Source organism: Eschrichtius robustus, chromosome 12 (genome assembly GCF_028021215.1).
Source record: "Eschrichtius robustus isolate mEscRob2 chromosome 12, mEscRob2.pri, whole genome shotgun sequence".
Taxonomy (NCBI): Eukaryota; Metazoa; Chordata; class Mammalia; order Artiodactyla; family Eschrichtiidae; genus Eschrichtius; species Eschrichtius robustus.
The window spans coordinates 32,618,309-32,639,683 of NC_090835.1; the positions used below are offsets into that span (position 1 = coordinate 32,618,309).

General features: G+C 43.4%; 1 protein-coding gene across 5 annotated transcripts in view; it reads left to right on the forward strand.

Annotated features, from left to right (window-relative positions):
* ARHGEF3 (Rho guanine nucleotide exchange factor 3) overlaps window positions 1-21,375 on the forward strand; it is a 310,194-nt gene that overhangs the window by 267,254 nt on the left and 21,565 nt on the right. For all 5 annotated transcript variants that reach the window (XM_068557963.1, XM_068557959.1, XM_068557961.1 and 2 more), the window contains 3 exons: window positions 1,808-1,915; window positions 17,179-17,349; window positions 20,013-20,075. In XM_068557963.1, the coding sequence (XP_068414064.1) occupies window positions 17,317-17,349; window positions 20,013-20,075 (96 nt within the window). In that variant the 5' untranslated portion in view covers window positions 1,808-1,915; window positions 17,179-17,316. The remainder of the gene's footprint in view (window positions 1-1,807; window positions 1,916-17,178; window positions 17,350-20,012; window positions 20,076-21,375) is intronic.

Here is a 21,375-nt window from a genome sequence, read left to right on the forward strand (position 1 = left end):
TGCAGTTTGTGCCACCAAAGGTGGTATATCACAACTCTGGCATTTCCAGCCAAAGCAGGAGCCATTCAAGAGATGCTCAAGAGGCTGTGTATGTGTGTGTGTGTGTGTGTGTGTGTGTGTGTGTGTGTGTGTGTGTGTGTGTGTGTATTCAGTATGCCCGCTGGTAGTGGAGCTCTGACGTAAAAAAATATTTTAAAAATCCTCCTCTGGGCACAGATACTCAGGAGCCAGGCACTGGACAGGGAGCATCCTTGAAGGGCGCTGTCACCTGGAAGCAGAAGGGCTATTGGATCGTTCTCTTCAGCGTTTAAATAATTGTAATGCGATGTCTCTCATGTTGAGAGATTCATCCTTTGCATTTTGGAACTAAGCCTTCCCAGTGTTCGGAGAGTTTCCTGCTGTCTGTTCAGCTCAGCATACCAAGAGGCTGGAGAGGTACCCGGCAGCCCAGATTGATTCTCCGTCTTGGAAGTATTTGCTTCGAGAAATCATGAAGTCACTCCTGGCCATGTTGTGGAATTGTTTTGTGCTTTTTAAAAGGCCTTTTAATTTTTCTATTTGAATGCCAGAAAGGTTGGGTCTGTTTCAGAGAATGCTTCTGATTTCTGAGGCTGGCAAGGGCATAAACTGACATGAGAGTTTCTCGGCAGAACTCCAAATTCAGGCAAGATTTTTCCAAGCACCTACTATGTTCAAAACACCCTGCAGGGGTATTCTGGAGAATCTGAAGTTCTGGCTTAACTCTCAAAACTTTGAAGGCAATGGCTGAAAAAGAAAGATGAGCATCTTGAGGCTCCCTTTGGAAATGATTGAGTTTTGCCGCAACCATTGGCAAGTTTGGTTCTTTCCATTAAAATTTGGTGTCTTCATGTGCTGTCAAGCGTCTCCTGCAGGTCAGATGGAGCTTAGGAAGACAAGGGTAACTGTTCTCTTTGTCTTTGGAAAGTGTTTTGTCTGTCATCTCTCTCTTTTCCACAGCCTGTTGTTTTTATTTATGTAATTCTCATCTGCAGAGTCATTGGTATGGGTAGCCTCCCCGCATCCATCAGCTTGGTTTGGGGTAACTTGCAGATTTGCACGTTTTATGTGGAGGTGATTTTCAAAACTTGTGGCTATGTATAGTATAAAAACTGATGCTCATGGTAGGGTTTTATCTCTATACATTTTCTTTTGCTGTCTGGTTGTTATTTATAACTATTAATATGTGCATTTCAAATATACTGTAGATACAAAGATGCTTTGTTAAGAGCCTAGCAATAGAATAACTTCTTTAAACAATATTGTTTTACTTTGGTGTACTTAAAAAAAAAAAAAGGATATTTTGTGCTTTAGAAAAGCCATTGCATATTAGAAATTTGGAGAGCGGCTTCAGGTAAGTTGGAGAAAAGGTTTTTTAAAAAGATGAAACCAGAAGCATCAAAAGACAACTGCCTGACAAGGTCATTGGATGGGAAATCTCAGGCAGCTTTTCTCTACAGGAGGGGTTGAAGAGAATGATGCTGCTTAGTGGAAGCCTCTGATTTAAAAGCTGGCAGATATATTTGGGGTGAAGGGAAAGGAGAGATCCCTGCCCATTTGCTGTCCACTCAGAGGCTGCTTCTGTTGACATCCCTCTGCCATTTCTCCTTCCCTGGCTCCTCAGCCAGGTCACCTCCACACAGCTGGAGTGAGACAGAGCACTGTTTACATTCCACAGTTCGGTGTGCAGCCAGCAGCTTGTGGAGTGGGACATGACTGTATAGTGGAGTTATGTTGTCTTCGTAATTGACCTTGACATTTTCCTTTCCTTTTTTTTTTAACCCTACAGGAGCCTAGTAATAAACGAGTCAAACCTCTTTCCAGAGTCACATCCCTAGCAAACCTCATCCCACCCGTGAAAGCCACACCGTTAAAGCGCTTCAGCCAAACCCTGCAGGTAAGAAGGACACGGTGGGCTCATGTTTGCAGAAAACCACGTTGTGTGGGAGGAGACATCCCTGTCCTACCTAGAACCTCCCCTGGTTTCAGATTGACATGAATCAATGCTTATTTCAACGGAAGAGAGCAAGTGAGGGGACTGAAAGGAAGAAAGAGATGTTTTCAAGCTGTAAACTGGTGTCAGGCAGAGTCCCTCAAGATGTAACTGGAGGAGTCATCTCTGTTGGGCTCCTCACAATTATATTTCACAGTCCTATACCCCATCCAGATGCGCTATCATAGGTTTTGTCCTAAAATATCTATGGGCCTCCCAAGGGAACCAGCACATGATGTAAGTTGGAGGGCAGGAGAGCCTAGTGATTTACACCAGTGTCTGCAAACTATAGCATGTGGGAGAAAACTCAGCCCACCCCCTGATTTCTTATGGCCCTGGAGCTAAGAATGGTCTTTACTTTTAAAAATGGCTGGGAAAAAAATAAAAGAGGAATGATATTTCATGACCCATGAAAATTATATGAAATTGAAATTTCGGTGTCTATAACTAAAGTTTTGCTGTCTATAACTAAAGTTTTGCTGGAACACGGGCATGCCTAAATGTTGATGTGTTTTCTGTAGCTGCCATTGCACTACAAAGGCAGAGTTGAGTAGTTGTGAAAGGGATCATATCGCCCACAACACCAAAAATATTTACTATTTGGCCCTTTACAGAAAATGTTTGTTGACCCCTGACTGAGAACAAGGGCCCCGGAGTAGAAGAATCTCACTTCTGTCCTTGGCTCTGTCACTCAAAACTTTGTCACCTTGGGCAGATAACTTCATATCTCTCTAGGTCTTGCTTTTATTCCTCATGGATACATTGGGGGATGATGTTACCAGCTCCTTTATAGAATCATGGTAAAGATTTACAGGAGAGTGCATTTAAAGGACTTAGCATAGTGCCTTGGCCTGTAGTTAGTAATCACTAACTTCCCAGCCAGCTAAGGTGTAAATATTAACTACTATAATAATTCTTTGGTTAACAGGTGGTTTGTAGTTCTTGTTCGTAAACTCCTGATAAAGTTTATCTTTTAAAGTGAAAATTGAGATTTGTCTTAAGGCCTTGGGCCCAATATGATAATCATAAAAATCCTCTTGTAGACTGAGACCCACGAAAGTCATGCCATGAAAAGTCTCACCTTGTTCAGCTGAGGCGTAGTCTTGAGTCTGCCAGTTTCTTACATGTCCTGAATACTTTTGCTTAGCGGTATTTTTATCTTGACTTTCTGAGTCATTAAGAAAATTGTGGACCAGGGAATTCCCTGGCAGTGCAGTGGTTAGGACTCTGCACTTTCACTACCAAGGGCATGGGTTCAATCCCTGGTTGGGGAACTAAGATCCTACAAGCCGTGTGGTGTGGCCAAAAAAAAAAAAAAAAAAAAAAGAGTTTCTACAAAAAAAAAAAAAAAAAAATTGTGGACCAGCACCCAAGGTTTATGTCCCATGCTGTGAAATCTATGATTTGAGAACTGTTTGAAGTCTCCCCCACCCACTCCAGTCCTTGTTGCCACACCATTCAGCCAACGTGCTGTGACTGTGCACAGCCCCAGCTCTTCTCCCCACTCTCCTATAGGTGCCGTCCCTCACCAGTGCAGATCCCTCCCTGCCCATTCCTCTGTTAACTCTGCTAATATTTCTCCCGAATGAATGCCTCATCATCTCATTAGCTATGGGTTTGGCTCTGTGCTGGAATCTCTGGGCCCCTGGTTATCCCCTGATCCCCTTTGTGGGAGAACGGAGGAGAAAAACAATAAGGTCGTCTTGGGGAGCCAGATGAAGGTCTTTGAAGCTAGTGAAGAAAAGTGTGTTTACCTTCTCTCCCCAGTGACCAGTCCCTAAGCCCTCTGGCCAAGTTCATCACAGGCTTCCACTGGAAGATCATCACTGCCCTAGCCCTGCACATCTGGTCTTTTGCTGAGTTCTGCTTTTTGAAAATTCTTTAGCCTGTCTCTTACCATTTCATGCTTTCCTTCCCGTCCCAGTGGCTGTGGCTCAAGTTCGCCGTAGTTATTTCAACCTCCGTGTTGCCAGCCATCTCTTCCCATTGTCTCTCTGAGGAGAGTCCACCGTCTGCCCCAAGAAGGCCCTCACTCATTCCACAAGAGTTAAGTGGGCCCTCATCATGCACCAGGCTCTAACTCCTGCCCTCACGTTGCTTACATCCTGGATAGAGCTGCCTTCTGGCAACTTTGTGGCCACATCTGGCCCTCGATTGTGTTTTGTTTGGCTGCACATTGTTTTGAGCTAACGTTTAGAAATCAAAACAGTCCATGTAAGAATCTGGACTTCTGGCTTCTTTTGAGGAATTGGAAGGCCTAGCAGTGCTGGGCCTGTGTTCCCACATGGCACTTATGAGCTGTACCTAAGTAGCCAGCCAACTGTCATCTACAAATGTCCCCACTTCTCCCAGTTGTCCTCCCAACACCTGGCCTCTTCGCTCACTGCCATCAGCTTGCCTGGCCTGTAGACTCCGTGTTTATGCTCATGGGTCCAGGGAGAGCACTGTCTATGCCTCCTCACCACAGCCCAGCCCCGACTCAAAGCACAATGCTTTAAGGTCTTCCATTGTCATACCTTCAAAATCTTTCCTTTGGCTTCCCAGGCAACCTTTATTTCTTTTCTCCTGTTTCTGCCCTACACAGATCCCACACAGGGAACACTGCAGGAAATATTTGATCACCTTGCAAATTTGCATTGACCTAGAGAACTGGGACAGAAGGAAATCAAGCCATGTCTGAAATCCAACAGACTGAGGCCAGGCAAAGATGAGAAAGCCAGACGTGAGGGGGGGAAATCTGACAGGTGGAAATTGGTTTCTAAAACCTCAAAAAAATTTTTTGGCAAAATAGTTTTTCATTTACTCGTTTAAAATACGATAAATAGCTAACTCCAGGTTCCATTTATTGGACAGAAACAACCCGGTAGAAACAGAATAATTATTCATAATGGTTATGCACATGAACATAGAGAGAACTTGAACAATGTCTTTATGCTGTGAGTGTGCCCTTGGCGGGGGGAGTGGTCAGCAAATGGAAATATGTCCCTGAGGTTGTATGCAGAGTTAGACAGCCATGTTTGCAGGATGACCTGCAAAGCACGGAGATTGCCGTCTTGCCCCCATGTATCTCCCTGTAAGTCACCTTGGCACATGCAGTGCAAGTTCTGCAGAATTATTTCCAGTCCTAGCATCCCAATAATTGCCTCCTGACTTTATCGCTTCCTTCCCCAGGTGGAGCGGGATAGGTGTTAATATAGCCTGAGGAGCAGGGAGGATTGGCGGGGGGGAGGGAGGGAGAGGCCCCAAAGGAGTACTCAGTAGGCCAACTTCACATCCTTTCCCATTTTGCCTGTGGTGGTCTTGATGCCCATTCTAAGAGGGGAGAAACAGAAAACAAGGAGTACAGGGCTGCCCCAAGCCTCTCGGTGGTCATTCATTCCTTACCCATATGTGTGTATTATTTTTTTCTACTTCCCAAAACAACTCATTGCTGTAATTGAGCAGCTTGCTTCTCTGTGGCAGTATCCCTTGTCCCTGGCTCCTGACACCTTAGAGGCATACACATCCCTGCGATATCCAGTTAGGTCTCTCAGGTTGGGTTCCTTTTATCATAGGAGGAGAGATGAGTTAGGCCCAAACATGATGCTTTCATCAATAATAGAACACTTAGCAGTCCTTCCTCTGGCTTCCTTGGAGGCCACAGGTTAGCCCAGGAGGGTATCGAGAGAGCGCGGGGCTGGCAGCCTCTTCCAAAAAGCTTAAGAGCCCAGTCACAAATATGAGTGGTCCTTGCAGCGGCAGTTCAGCAAGACACTGCGGGACTTGTTCTCTGTGGCCTCCCTGCCCCCCATGCCCCCTGTGGACTGGGGGCTCGGGCCTCAGCACAAAGGCAGCATTTGTGGAGGTCAGAGAGGGAGAGCCGACTGCACGGCGCTCCATCTCCTTCTGACCAGGGAGGTTAGCGCTGCTGGTAGACAGGAGCACAGATGTCTAGATCCCTCTGGGCCTATAAATCCCCTCACTGGCCTGCCCAGCTCTGGAAGGGGCTGGCGTGTGCTCACTCCTCATGTGGAGTGACGAAGGCGAGCTGCCTCGGCCGGTCGCTCGCTGAGTCCACCTGCCCGTCACGGCCGTGCGGCTGGGGGACTCGTTTAGGCCGAGTCCAGGGCGTGCTACGGGATGCCGGGTTCCTTGCACTGTAACTGAGCCCTGCGTTCTCTTTGAACATGAACTGTATTTCTTTTCCATTATAAAGTGTATGTTCATTACGGAAAAATACAGAAAAGAGGAAAGAGAAAGATTCCACTCCCAAACAACCCCTGTTAATATTTTATAACTTCCTTTCAGTGTTATTCTAGGTCTATCTATGCAACTTACACACTCTGGACCTAATTTGGTGTTACAGTCTTTCCAGCCTTATCTTTGTGTTTTCTGTTTACCTTTGGATTTAAACCTCCCCCCGTGGCCCCCACGGACTGTGGATGATCAGTTTTTCTTGCATCTCTATTGGTCTTGGCCTCACATATTTCCAAGTTACGCAGTTAGGTGTATAAAGGTTCCTCTTCATCATTGTTACACTCTCTTGGGGGAATTGTACCTTTTATTAAAATTAAATATTTCTATTTATTTCTTTTAATGCTTTCTGTCTTGGATTTTATTTTGTCTTTTCTTTTTTTTTGCATTTTATCTGGTGTATCTTGTTTATCTCTTTTATTTTCATCCTCCCTTTGTCATTTAGCTGGATGAAAGTTTTATTATGGCTTAAGGGAAGTGTTATATCACAGTTATTCTTGGAAAATAGCTTAATGGACTGAGTATATATTATTCCAACATGATGTGATTTATTTTATATAACCAGTCTCCTATTAATGGTTGTAAATATTTTAATATTATTAAGTAACTCTGTGTTGAATTTTTTTTATGACGTTTGTCCTATTGTTTTTTTTTTTTACAGTAAGGCCAGATTTTAAAACTATTTGTATTGATTATCTGAACATCAAAAGGCCAGGCTATTCTTAGTACACACTCACATAATTCAATCAGTTTATTGGCTGTATTTGTCTTTAAACTACATCACAGGTATCGTTCTAAAGAATGTATTTATCTTCAATATAATCTTTTTTTTTTTTAAATTTATTTTATTTATTTATTTTTGGCTGCGTTGGGTCTTCATTGCTGCACATGGGCTTTCTCTCGTTGTGGCGAGCGGGGGCTACTCTTCGTTGCGGTGCACGGGCTTCTCATTGCAGTGGCTTCTCTTGTTGCAGAACACAGGCTCTAGGCGCGAGGGCTTCAGTAGTTGTGGCACGAGGGCTCAGTAGTTGTGGCACGCAGGCTCTAGAGCGCAGGCTCAGTAGTTGTGGCGCACGGGCTTAGTTGCTCCACAGCATGTGGGATCCTCCAGACCAGGGCTCGAACTTGTGTCCACTGCATTGGCAGGTGGATTCTTAACCGCTGCACCACCAGGGAAGCCCTTATTAGTTATTTTTTAATTACCCACAATCCTCTTCATAGTTGCATTTTACAGTTAATCACCTTGAACTTGTTGACTTCCTCAATCAACTCTTCTGACCATAATGAATTTTTAAACTTTGTATTATGGAAAATTCCAAACACACAGCAGAATAGCAGTATACCATGAATGCTCATGTGCACACAATCTCTAGGCCTCTCCTGGAACTGTTGAAACTACTTCAAAAGCACTTAACTGTTGGGATGAAACATCTCGCAGGTAAATCTCATCTTTGGAGGACTTAACGGGTAATCAAGTGGGAAACTCAGGATGGCAGGAGAAACCCCAAACTCAAAACAGGTGTCTTCTGGGCCCCTGCCACAATTCCTTCCGGAGGATTCAGTGTTAATTGTTTGTACTCGGCCATCAGCCTCTTGAGCGCCATCCCCGCCATTGCCCGGCTCGCCTCCTCAGCGCTTGTCCCTCCCGCCCAACCTGTCCTATTTTTTTAAAGTACCTCCTATTGGGCTTTCTTTTCTGATTATATAACATCATTTTTAAAAATGAAAAATATAGAGAAGCACAGGAAAGGGAATAAAAGTTCTTGTAATCCCATCTTCCCATCACCAAAAAACTTCTATTAACATTTTGGTATCTACTCAGACAATCTTTTCTTTTACTATATACTTGTGTGAGTATTTTTTAAAAACAAAATTGTAATCATACTATTTTTTAACTTGCTTTTGTCTTAACAGTATAAAATAACCTTACAGTATAAAGACATTTTCATGTCATTAAATATTTTTCATGATCTCAATTCTTAATGGGTTCATATAGTATTTTGTCAAAAGGATGTATGTTTATTTAATCACCCTTCTATTGTTGAATACTTAAATTGTTTGCATTTTTCCACCATTATAGATAGTACTGCTTTAAACATCCTGATCACAAATCTTGTATATGTCTTTATTTCTTCTTTCCTTACATTATATTGCCAGAAGTGGGATTCTGGTCAAAGAGTGTAAACACCAAGCCATCTGATAGCACTAGTGTTAGGCCTCTACTTTTTTTTTTTTTTTTAATTGGAGTATAGTTGATTTACAATGTTGTGTTAGTTTGAGGTGTACAGCAAAGTGATTCAGCTATACGTATACATATATCCATTCTTTTTTAGATTCTTTTCCCAAATAGGTTATTACAAAATATTGAGTAGAGTTCCCTGTGCTGTACAGTAGGTACTTGTTGATTATCTATCTTATATATAGTAATGTGTACATATATGTTTACATCCCAAACTCCTAATTTATCCCGCACCCCCACACGTTTCCCCTTTGGTAACCATAAGTTTGTTTTTGAAGTCTGTGAGTCTGTTTCTGTTTTGTAAATAAGTTCATTTGTATCATTTTTTTAGATTCTACCTATAAGTGATATCATATGATATTTGTCTTTTTCTGTCTGACTTCACTTAGTATGATAATCTCTAGATCCATCCATGTTGCTGCAAATGGCATTATTTCGTTCTTTTTACAGCTGAGTAATATTCCATTGTATATATGTACCACAACTTCTTTATCCATTCCTCTGTCGATGGACCTTTAGGTTGCTTCCATGTCTTGGCTATTGTAAATTGTGCTGCAGTGAACGTTGTGGTGAATGTATCTTTTCAAATTATGGTTTTCTCTGGGTGTATGCCCAGGAGTGGGATTGCTGGCTCATACAGTTGTTCTATTTTTAGTTCCCACCAGCAGTGTAGGAGGGTTCCCTTTACTCCACCCCTTTCCAGCGTTTATTGTTTGTAGACTTTTTCATGATGGCCGTTCTGACTGGTATGAGGTGATACTTCACTGTAGTTTCGGTTTGCGTTTCTCTGATAATTAGTGATGTTGAGCATCAGGCCTCTACTTTTGATATGTATCTGTCTTGGACAGAATTGCTTCTTTGTGTTCTTACATCCTAATTCTAGACTCATAGTCACATTTCTCCCTCTCTTTGGGCAAGGGTGCAAGGGTTTGTGTTGGGCCTGGAATGGCTCAGAGATGATGAGGATGAAGGGGAGAGAGGACATTTCAGGTTTGAGGAAGGAGTGTGGAAAGACTGATGCCATCTAGATCTGAGAAGTAAGTAGGAAGAGTACCAGCGTATGTGCTTAATCTCCATGGGCTGGCAACCATGATTTTCTTCTCCAAGGACCTCAAATATCACCCCTTGATCCAGGGTCATATACTTTCTACAGCTGATAAAATCTTTGGTCCTAAGTTATTTGGCAGATGTGGAGAATGAGCTCAAGGAGTAGAGGTGTGTGTGTGTGTGTGTGTGTGTGTGTGTGTGTGTGTATGTGTTGGGGGAAGCAACCAGAAACTGTACTTATTGCCTGTCTGGAAGGTAAGGATGTAGTTGAGGAGTAACCTGTATTCCGTGTTAAAAGGAACTCCTGATTTTCTGCTGTTCTTTACTAGTCCTGCAATAATAATTAAACTGTTGTAATAGTTGACTATTGCAATTTAAAGCTTGTCATTTTAAATTTAGTACTAACATCTTTCATTAGTTCAGTATTTACAGCAAGCCAAGCTCTGTGCAAGGTCCTTTATGTTCGTGGCCTCATTCACAACTCTGCAGGGTAGAATTCATCACCACTTTATAGGGAAAAAACCTATTGTGTGCTTTGCTGCACAATAGCCAGGACATGGAAGCAACCTAAATGTCCATCGACAGATGAATGGATAAAGAAGATGTGGCACATATATACAATGGAATATTACTCAGCCATAAAAAGAAATGAAATTGAGTTACTCGTAGTGAGGTGGATGGACCTAGAGTCTGTCATACAGAGTGAAGTAAGTCAATCCGTTCAATAGTAAGCTATCTGCTACAAAATAGCAAGGGTAAATGTAGAGAATTTCCCTGGCTTGAACTCTTTATTGGAGCATGTTATCTTTGGCCATAGAGACCTTCTGTTTTGGGAAAAGGACAAGGGAGTACCCCACGGAACAGGCAGCATTAACAAACCAAATCTTCCATCATGCCTAACATGCTGGGTTTACATTTCCTCTGACACGTGTAAAGGGGCCCCCTTTTCCCACCTACAGCATCTTTTCCATATATCCAGTTCAGGCATAAACATGAGCACCCATTTCCTAAATCTGCAGTATCTGTGCCTGCTATGGCCATTGTTATTTTAGCTGCCAGTAATTATGAGCTTTGGGCTTTTGACTCATTTTCTGGCCCAGATTCCCTCATGGAAACTCTTGCTTGTCCTGGAACATTTTTCAGTCCAGGCCCAGAATCCCCATAACTAGGGGGACCTATGTACATGATTCTGTTTTGAATCCAGTCCCTTCCAAGCTGGGTCCCTTACTTTGAAGTGAGCCTCTCCTGGTCACCGTGAACCAGTGTTTCTCACGCCAGGGGACATTCAGCAGCATCTGCGGATGTGTTGGTTGTCACAGCTTGGGGTGGGGGGGCACTACTGTCATCTAGTGGTTAGAGGTGAGGATAATATTAAACATCCTTCAATGCACAGGACAGCCCTTCACAGCAAAGAATATGCTGGTCCAAAACGTTAGTGGTGGCAAGGCTGAGATTCCCTATCATAGACTGAGAAGTAGCCTGAGACTCATCTATTTGGGCACATGCATTCCAACACCCTTTAAATTTTACCCTAGAGGAAGCAGGGTAGGATATTGGTTAAAAATTGCAAGGGGAGGCTTCCCTGGTGGCATAGTGGTTAAGAATCCGCCTGCCAATGCAGGAGACACGGGTTCGAGCCCTGGTCCAGGAAGATCCCACGTGCCACAGAGCAACTAAGCCCGTGCGCCACAACTACTGAGCCTGCGCTCTAGAGCCCACGAGCCACAACTACTGAGCCCTCGTGCCACAACTACTGAAGCCCGTGCGCCTAGAGCCCGTGCTCAGCAACAAGAGAAGCCACTGCAATGAGAAGCCCGCGCACCGTAATGAAGAGTAGCCCCCGTTCGCCGCAACTAGAGAAAGCCCGCGCGCAGCAACGAAGACCCAACGCAGCCAAAAATAAAATAAATTAATTTTTAAAAAAAAGCATATAAAAAAAAATTGCAAGGGGTGGGGAGAGTTGGACTCAAATAGACCAGACGTGGATTGTCATCCTGAGTTCACCATTGACCTGGGTTTAAATTCTGGAGCACCATTCATTAGCTGCATGACCTTCAGCAAAGAATCACCCTCTCTGAGCCTCAAGTTTCCTCATCTATAAAAAAAAGAGTAGGAATCCTCACCTCTTGGGCATAGCAGGGCTCTAAAGCCCCACTCACAGAGCCCAGCACATACAAGCAACGACATTCATTCATTAAGCAAAATTGTTGAGGTCCTACCATGTGCCAGTGTTGGTGAATCCATCAGTGAACAGAACAAATAGACATCCTTGTCTTCAAGGAGCTTACCTTCTATTGGGAGGAAACAGACATGTCAGAAACAAACCGGTAAATGATATCACACAGCACATGGTGAAAGAGAGCCAGAGCAGGGGGATGGGCAGTGGCAGGGGCACTGGAAGGGATGCGGCTGTTCTCCTCTCTCTCAAGGCATTCCTCTTCTTTGGGTTTTTCCTCCTAGCAGTAGTCGCTTTTTCTCCACTAGCTCCCATCCCCTCATCTACCTGTGGCCAGCTGTGCTGATGACTGGGAGGGGTGCACGTGTGGTGTGTGGCCAGCACTGTCATGAACACCCCCCCATGGCTTGGGCCTGGTTGGCTGTGAGCTGTCTCCAGGGCCAGCCAGCTGCTAACCACACCTCTGTCCAGCATTCGTTATTTCTTTGGGATTCTTCCTTTCAGCATCCTTCCCCTTTCTAAGTGGAGTTTTAAAAAGACGATATGTTTGTTTTAATCCATCCAAATTAAAGGTGTAAATCTGAAGTTTGATTGGTCCAAGAGCCACTCAGTCATTATTCCTAAAACTGAGCAAATGCATTCCTTCTTTTTTTTTTTTTTAAAGATGTTTTCTGGCTTTATTCATTTATTTATTTATTTTTGGCTGGTTGGGTCTTCGTTTCTGTGCGAGGGCTTTCTCTAGTTGCGGCAAGTGGGGGCCACACTTCATCGCGGTGCGCGGGCCTCTCACCATCGCGGCCTCTCTTGTTGCGGAGCACAGGATCCAGACGCGCAGGCTCAGTAGTTGTGGCTCACGGGCCTAGTTGCTCCGCGGCATGTGGGATCTTCCCAGACCAGGGCTCGAACCCGTGTACCCTGCATTGGCAGGCAGATTCTCAACCACTGCGCCACCAGGAAAGCCCAACATTCCCTCTTCTTAACTGGACTTAAACTCCAAGAAGGCTGAGTCCCATCTGACTGAAACCTCCCTGCGACGCATGATTTGCATGTAAACAGCAGGTACAGTCCCCATAGTAGAAAGAGCTCAGGTTTTGGAGTCAAACAGATCTGGTTTTGAATCCTAGCTGGGGAGATACCTTAGCCTCCCTAGCCTCAGTTTAATCATCAGCCAGATGGGAATAAACTCTCACCTTTCAGGGTGGTTGTGAGGATCAGAGAGAACTCATCAGAAGTACTAAGCATGGGCAAGTATGTACGGCCCCTCTGTGATATACGTGGTGCACTTCATCCCTGTCCCTTCCCCCTTAGTACCCGAGCCCAGCAATCACAAAGGAAAGACAAAACCAGGAATTCTTAGAGATAGAGCTCCCCTAGTATAGCTCACCTCTCTCTTTTTTTCCCCCAAACTGCAACAGAAAAAAAGTCTCCAACTCTGGGAAATTTTTCAATAAAAACATAAAAATATGTTCAATCTTATGTTCGAAACATGAAACTGAAATTAAGATGTATTTGTTCTTCCTATCAGATTGATAATAATATCCTATTGATGAGTGTGTAGAAAAAGGTACTGTCATATACCTTTCTGGAGACTATGAAGTTGAACAGACTATTTGAATGTGAATTTGCCAGTACTTATCAAATGTTAAGAAGTTGATACTTCTTAGACCAAGGAATTCTACTCAAGGAATCTGCCTTACAGAAATACCAGCATAAATACATAAAGGATGTTCACTAAGGCACTTTTTATAATAGCCAGACACTGGAAACGATTTTAATGTCCATCAGTTGGAGGTTGAGTAAATCCATGTGGTCCATCCAGACTGTGGGACACTAACTCTGTAGCCATTAAAAAGAATGGGTGGAGGCTCAAGAAGGAGGGGATATGGGATATACGTATACATATAGCTGATTCACTTTGTTGTACAGTAGAAACTAACACAACGTTGTAAAGCAATTATCCTCCAATAAAGATATAAAGAAAAAAAGAATGGGTGACTTAAGAGGTATAGACTACTATATATAAAATAAATAAGCTACAAGGATGTATTGTATAGCACAGGGATTATAGCCAATATTTTATAATAACTATAAATGGAGTATAATCTATAAAATGTTTGAATCACTATGTTGTACACCTGAAACTAATATAATGTCGTAAACCAACTGTACCTCAGTTAAAAAAAAAAGAATGAGTGACTTAGGACAATGGAAATGTTTTCAAGCTAGAGGTAGTGGTTGCACAACACTGTGAATGTACTAAAGGCCGCTGAATTGTTCACTTTCAAAGTGGTTAATTTCATGTTGTGTGAATTTCACCTCCATAAATTATTATTTTTTTTAAGAGTGGGTCTTATATTCTAACATGGAGAGACATGTTGTTGAGTGAAAAGAGAAGACATTCTGTTTTCTGTGAATGTTAGCAAATGCATAGAAAAGGTGTGGAAAGACCTCGAACAAACTTATAGCAGTTACTTCTAGAAGTGTACTTGGGAAAATGAGGGGATTTGTACTTAATTTTATATTTTTTTGTATGAAAATTTAAAGTTAGCCTAAATTACTTTCAAACTGGTGGTGGAAAAGGGGGGGGACACTTGAAGTTGGTCAGGGGCTGACACTGGAACAAAGAAGGCGGTTGATTCTCTCAAGTGAAAGTGGAAAATGTCTTTGATTTTGAATCTTCTTTTTTGTGTTTTCCTCTCTTTCTGCTGTTTAATTCCTGCCCCAGCTGGCATCAGAACCGCAAACTGAGATGAGTGAGTTACTTGGTGACTCACTGCTTGTTTTGACCTTTCCGTGCCTGTGGCTAATTGATTTTGAGTGCCGGGGGGGGGGGGGGGGGGGGGGGGGGGGATCTGCAAGCATTAGTCTGGTCACTGTTTATAAAGGCCTGTTTTCAAGAGATCACAGGGATTTGTGAGATACTATCAGTAAACTGCATTTGGAGCAAGTACTTTCTTGACCCTCACAGGGCTGGTCCAGCGATCATGAGCTCATTAATGAGCCCAGGAGCTCACAGGTGCCTAGGCCAGCCTGAGGAACTGTGTTACTGCTTGCAAACAGAGCTCGCTTCCTGCTTCCAGAAGGTTGTGGTGATACCCTGAAGCCCCTTAGACCGAGAGGCAGTTTCTTTTTACGTTTTTCATTTATTCATTTTTCTTGAATTATACAAATTTGTAAACTAGGGTGAAAATTACCTATAATGTCATCAGGCAAAAACAATAGATTTTGTGCCATTCCCTTGGTATCTTTGCTCATGTGCATTTTTTCATGATTATAAAGTGTTCATATACAGATTTTAATCCTGATTTTATTTTAACTTACAAAGGAGGGATTTTTACCTGTTAAAAGTATCTCAGGGGCTTCCCTGGTGGCGCAGTGGTTGAGAGTCTGCCTGCCAGTGCAGGGGACACGGGTTCGAGCCCTGGTCTGGGAGATCCCACATGCCGCGGAGTAACTAAGCCCGTGAGCCACAATTACTGAGCCTGCGCGTCTGGATCCTGTGCTCCGCAACAAGAGAGGCCGCGATAGTGAGAGGCCCGCGCACCGCGATGAAGAGTGGCCCCCGCTTGCCGCAGCTGGAGAAAGCCCTCGCACAGAAACGAAGACCCAACACAGCCATAAATAAAAAATAAATAAATAAAATAAAATAAATTAATTTAAAAAAAAAGTATCTCAGAATTGTCTTAATGGCTAGATAGCATTCTATCAAGCAGATGAATTATAACTTGTTTAACAACGCCCTTATGTTGAATAGTTCTTTTAAAATTTTCTTTACTTTCTTAAATTTTATGGTTGAATCTCAAAATATTTGGAAGCTACCTTATAATGTCTCAGAGATGATGGCTCATATGTCACATGCAAAGTCAGTTCCTGCCCTCAGGAAGTTTGTAATTCAGAGCAGGTGACCAATAAGTATAATAAAATCTGATCATCACTATATCAGAGAGATGTCCAAATTGTTCTGGGAAAGGATGGGAGAGCACTGGTAAAGGCTTCCTAGAGGAGGTATTTGAGTTATATCCCAAGGACAGTTAGGAGTTAGCCAGCAAGGCAACGAAAGAAAAGCATTCCAGGAAAAGAAGACTGCTTGAAGGAAGCACAGCAAATGGCAAAGCATGGTACATTTAGGGAATGGCAGATAGCCTAGTAGGGCTGGAGAATAGGGGGCTCATGGGTGAGTGGCAGGAGGTGATTCTAGATAGATAGACTGTGGTCAGATTACAAGAAGACTTCTGTGCCAAAATAAGGAGTTGGAACTTCACATTGAAGGCCATAGACATGTGGCCACAGCCATGGCAGGGAACACTTGCTAAATAAGAATGTGGCTTTTCAGCACAGCAACACCTCTTTGCTGTGGCAGTTTCCAGTAAGTGTGTTGAAATCATCTAGGATGAAGGCTGAAAATGATGCATTCAGCTTTCTTCTTGATCATTTGTATTTGTCAAGAGAAAGCACTGTGGTAGCATGTTTCAGCCACAGGGGAAGACTTTGGATGATTAGACCACCCCAAAGTCTACCAGGACCTCTTTGTAAAATAAGAACATAACTCGGGACAGGCATAATTTGATGCCAAGATGGTAACTGACAGAGAGAACCACAACTGAGGCGAATGTAAGCAGAAAGAGGAATGTATCAATATTAGCCCTTAGTCTTAGTGGCTCTTCCTGGCTTCAAGCACACTGAGATCCAGGGGCTGAGTGTGGGTAGAGCTTGCTGCTTCCCTCCTTCCCTCCCTCGGACTCTTTCTCCATCCCTCATTCTGTGTGTCCCTTTATTCTCTCCTATAGCAGACACACTCTTCTGTGTGAACAGAGAGAGTTGCTTCAAGAAATTCCTGCTTATGTTACTTCGTGAGCTTACAATCCCAAAGGAAAAAGCTTCTGCTCTTTCTCCCATGAAGCACACAGCAAATTTCAGGGAATCGCGTGTCCCTCTCTGAACCAGGGTGGTGGAGTACTCTGATTGGTCAGGTCTGGGGGAGCCCGCCCAAACTACGTGAGAGGGGATACCCAAGGAGAGTGGGCAGTGTTCCCAGAAGGAGGAGGAGAGTAGGAGTACTGGCCAGATGTTCTTTTTGCTTTTTTTTTTTTTTTTTTAAGGACATCCACTACTGTTAACCTTTGTTGTTCTCAAGAGCAGAGGTGTCCACGGGAAAAAAGTAGAGCTCATCGCTTGTCTGAGAGCCGCCTTTGCGCATGCATTTGACCTGAAATGTTCTTGTGCTGTGGTACACTTGGTTATCCCGGTCTCGCAGAACGGATACTCCCTTCATGTCTCTGAAAGCGGCTCCTTGCCCGATTTTCCTTAGCACGTAGGCGCAAGACAATGCCCTACTTCCCACAGGCCTTGTGGCATTGTCCTCTCTTTCTTGCAAATGTCTGATTTATGTTCTGTCAGTAACAGGAAGCCACTCAAACGATCCACCCAGCCCTGCTGCTGCCCCCGTGATGGTTTGTTTTTCTCATTGTTCAGCGCTCCATCAGCTTCCGCAGCGAGAGCCGCCCTGACCTCCTCGCCCCCAGACCCTGGTCCAGAAATGCCGCCCCCTCGAGCACGAAGCGGAGAGACAGCAAGCTGTGGAGTGAGACCTTCGACGTGTGCGTCAATCAGATGCTCACGTCCAAGGAAATCAAACGTCAAGAGGTAGGCTGGGACCCCCGGAGTTGCCCGTGTGTCTAGAACAAGGCACACTGCAGGCGAGAGCCAAGCTGGGGACTACACCGCGGTCTCCAAGTCAGTTCTTCACTGCATTGATAGAAGGACGACAAATGGGGATGTCAGACCTTGTAAGGAGCTGAGAAACCAGCATCCAGCTGGGTGGGTGTGGCCCTGACTTTTAAAAGAAACTGATGTGGGGAAGAAAAAAAAAAAGAAACTGATGTGAAAATCTGAATTTACAAAGAAGATGAATCAGGAAGTGTCTGTTTAGGACCATAGAGTTCACAGAAATAATCATTTTAGTTATATTTTAATAGCAGCTTCTAGAATATTTTAAAATATTCAGTTTATGAAACTTTGATCCAGTTTTGTGGAAAACTTTAACATGGAATGCAGTTAATTTCATTCCCTGTAAATTTTCTGTATCAGTAGCCTAGATGGCTATGATAATACTACTTTATAGAGAACTTGTCATGTGCCAGGCTGTGCTAAACACTTCAAAGGTGCATCATCTAATGAAATCCTTGGAATATCTATTTTAGTGGAGAACCTGACACTGGCAAAAGGAGTACTTGAAAACTTTCTAGGTTTTTGACTCCGCAATTCTCTTCTAGGACTTTATCTGCCAGGCACACTTGTACACAGATGAAAAGATGCACGTGTAAGGTTATTCATCACAGTAACGTTTACAATAGTGCCAGAAAGAACCTGAACATCTATTACCAGGTCCTGGTTCCATAGTGAATGTCCATATATTCTGTAAATATAGAAACACGAGAAGTGATGATATGTACGTATGGCTAAGTGAATAAAGCAAGGCACAAAGTAGGGTGGTATAGTATGCTACCATTTATGTAAAAAAAGTAAAAATGAGTGTGTGTGTATGCGTGCTCACATATTTGCTTATAGACGCATAAAATATTTCTGAAAGGACATATAAGGAGCTGGTAACATTGTTGCTTCCTGAGAGGGTAACTGGGTGGTGGGAAGGAGGAGGTGAGAGGGAAGTTTTCACCGTGTGCCCATTCCTACACTATAAATTTTGAACCATGTCGATGTTTGTCTATTAAAAAATGAATAAATAATTCAAAAATAATATGTACACTGAAAAAATCATTTGCAGAAATATGGCAGAGTCTTAACAGTGGTTAACAAATTGTATTGTGAATAATTTAAAATTTTCCTCTTTATACTTTTCTGTGTAATAGTGTGCATATATAACTTGTACGGTGGGAAGGAAGGAAGGAGGGGAGGATTGATTCTGCAGATGAGGAGATTACTAAGGTACAGTGAACACGAAGTCACCCACCTAGAAAGTTACAGAGCTTGAGCTGGGAACCAAATCCCATGGTCTTCACAGTGACACTGTGCTGCCCACCGCCCTCCACAGACACCTGACTGGGGTGTATCCCAGTATGGGGTTCTATGGTTTTCCTCTCTTGGGGGCCACATTGAGCTCTGGTAAAACAGACATACAAGGAAATCTGAGGAAGGTCCAAGTAAAAATATTTAATTGTATTGCAACCCCCCATGTCCTGGTTTTGATAATGCTCTCTAGTTATGTAAGATGCCACCATTGGAGGAAGCTGAGTAATGGCTATACAGGACCTCTCTGTATTATTTTTGTAACTTCTCATGTGAGTCTAATTATTTCAAAATAAAAGGTTAAACAAAGTAGAGTGCCCGGAGGGCATGACATGGAAGCTTTACTGGGCCTTGAGAGGGGTCACCATGCACTGGCCTCCAGCGCAGTGTTCTGCCTCTGCCCGCTGGGCCAGGGAGCACATTCATTGTCCTGCTCTCCACCAACCCCAGGGATGGAGGTGTTCTCCAAGCCTGCTCACCTCTTCCCTCTGGTCTGAAAGAAACGTAGCAGTCACCACAGGCATGTAGTTCTTTAATAATGTAAAGTTTGCCAACAGTTGAGACTCTCAGATGAGAGTGAAAGACTCTTCTGCACATCATAGCTCTTAAATTATGATGGCTTAATAGAAGAAATCAGTGTGTCCACTTACACACTCTTGCACACAGCCAGCTCCTGTAACTTTATTTATTGTGCAGTGCGGGGCCAAGAAGTAAGTTAGAATGAATTAACTTCACCAGACACCTAGAGTGATAAAATATTGGATTCTTCTTGCAATGCAGCCTAAAGACAAGTGGCTGATGGGAATAAAGCCTTCTGTTGAGATTTACCTTCTGTTGAATAGCGGGAAGACAAATTGTGATGGCCCAATTAATAATAATTCCATGTCCATCACTGAGAACAGACCCCGAATCATTTATTATGATTGCCACTGACAAAAGAGACATGGAATCCATGGCTCAAACTCTAATTATTTTACCTAAAATAGTTCCATCTTGTTCAGCTGCATCACAATTCTGTAAATGAAATATGACTTGTTGGATTAGAAACATATGTGGAAACTCTTTCTCCCACGAACAAATAGGCACATTACACAGAAGTTTTGCAAAATCTTTTCTTTGTAGGTTTTAGCTACTAGATGCAATTGGTTCGGGTCAATTTAACTTCTTAAGAATCCTTTAAAAATCCTTAAGAAATAAGTAGATTTGGGGCTTTGAGCATCAGTTGAATTTGGTCTCGAAAATGACAGGAAAGTTCAGTAAATGTGTTTTATCTTTCCTTGCAGGCGATCTTTGAGCTTTCTCAAGGAGAAGAAGATTTAATAGAGGACTTGAAATTGGCAAAAAAGGTACATTCGAATCCAGTGGTCCTTTGAGTCACCTCCTGCTTTTTTCCTCTGAGTAATTTCACAGTTGTAAGATTGTGTTTTATGAGTACTCATTCTATGACTAAGACAGGTCATCAAAAATTGAGAAGAACCTACAAACCAAGTAGTGGGGAAAATGTCTCAAAGCAGGAAGGCTCTAGACCTGGCACCATTAGGGGTTCTCCTCTGCAAGTCTCTAATGCACCGCAAAGAATACTTCAGTTTAATCGAAGGTATTCATCAGGCCTGGCTTCACATGCATTTCATTGTCCTAGAAGTCTCACACGCAGGTCCCCTTCATCCCTGGGAGAGAGTGTGTAGACATCTGAAACTGGAACCATGTCTTAGAAAGTCATTTGAAGCCCATAAGTGGGTAAAGTGGTTCACTGAGGCAACTGCACACTACCATGTAAGTTAGGGTCTTTTATATGGAAACTTGTTTTTAATCACTTTGTGTGTGGGAAGGGAGAGGAAATTCATGCCTTGTACTCTGTATAGTCTTGACAACAGCCTTCCTCGAAAACCTTTCCATTCCACTGACCCCCATGGAGGCTAAAATCCAGAATCCTTCATCTGACACTCACAGCCTCCTTGAAAAATCAGAGGGTTGGAAAGATACTTCCCTTCTTTTAAGTGTCCTTAGTCCAACTTTATGCTAATGTCCTTAGTCCAACTTTATCCCATCTGTAGCATTCCTGAGAAATGGCTATCCAAGCTTTTCTTGGAGGCAGCCAAGAAACTGAGTTTTGGGCAGGGCTGAGGAGGAGGAAGATGGGGAGGACAAAGAAGGCATTTAGGGACTTCCCTGGTGGCGCAGTGGTTAAGAATCCGCCTGCCAATGCAGGGGGACACGGGTTTGAGCCCTGGTCGGGGAAGATCCCACGTGCCACGGAGCAACTAAGCCCGTGCGCCACAACTACTGAGCCTGCGTGCCTAGAGCCCGTGCTCTGCAACAAGAGAAGCCACCGCAATGAGAAGCCTGTGCACCTCAACGAAGAATAGCCTCTGCTCACCGCAACTAAAGAAAGCCCGTGCGCAGCAATGAAGACCCAACGAAGCCAAAAATAAATAAATAAAATTAATTTAAAAAAAAAAAAAGAAGGCATTTAACTCTGGGAGACATCTTGATGGTCATAAGTCCAACTCCTCCTTCCTGCATCAAGATTTCCCTTTTTCACTTCTATCCTTTGCTTTGCTGGTCCTACCTTCCTGGAAACCCTTCCCTTTCCTTTCAACCATCCATATCCACCTATCCTCCAGAATCAAACTCAAGTCTCAGTTC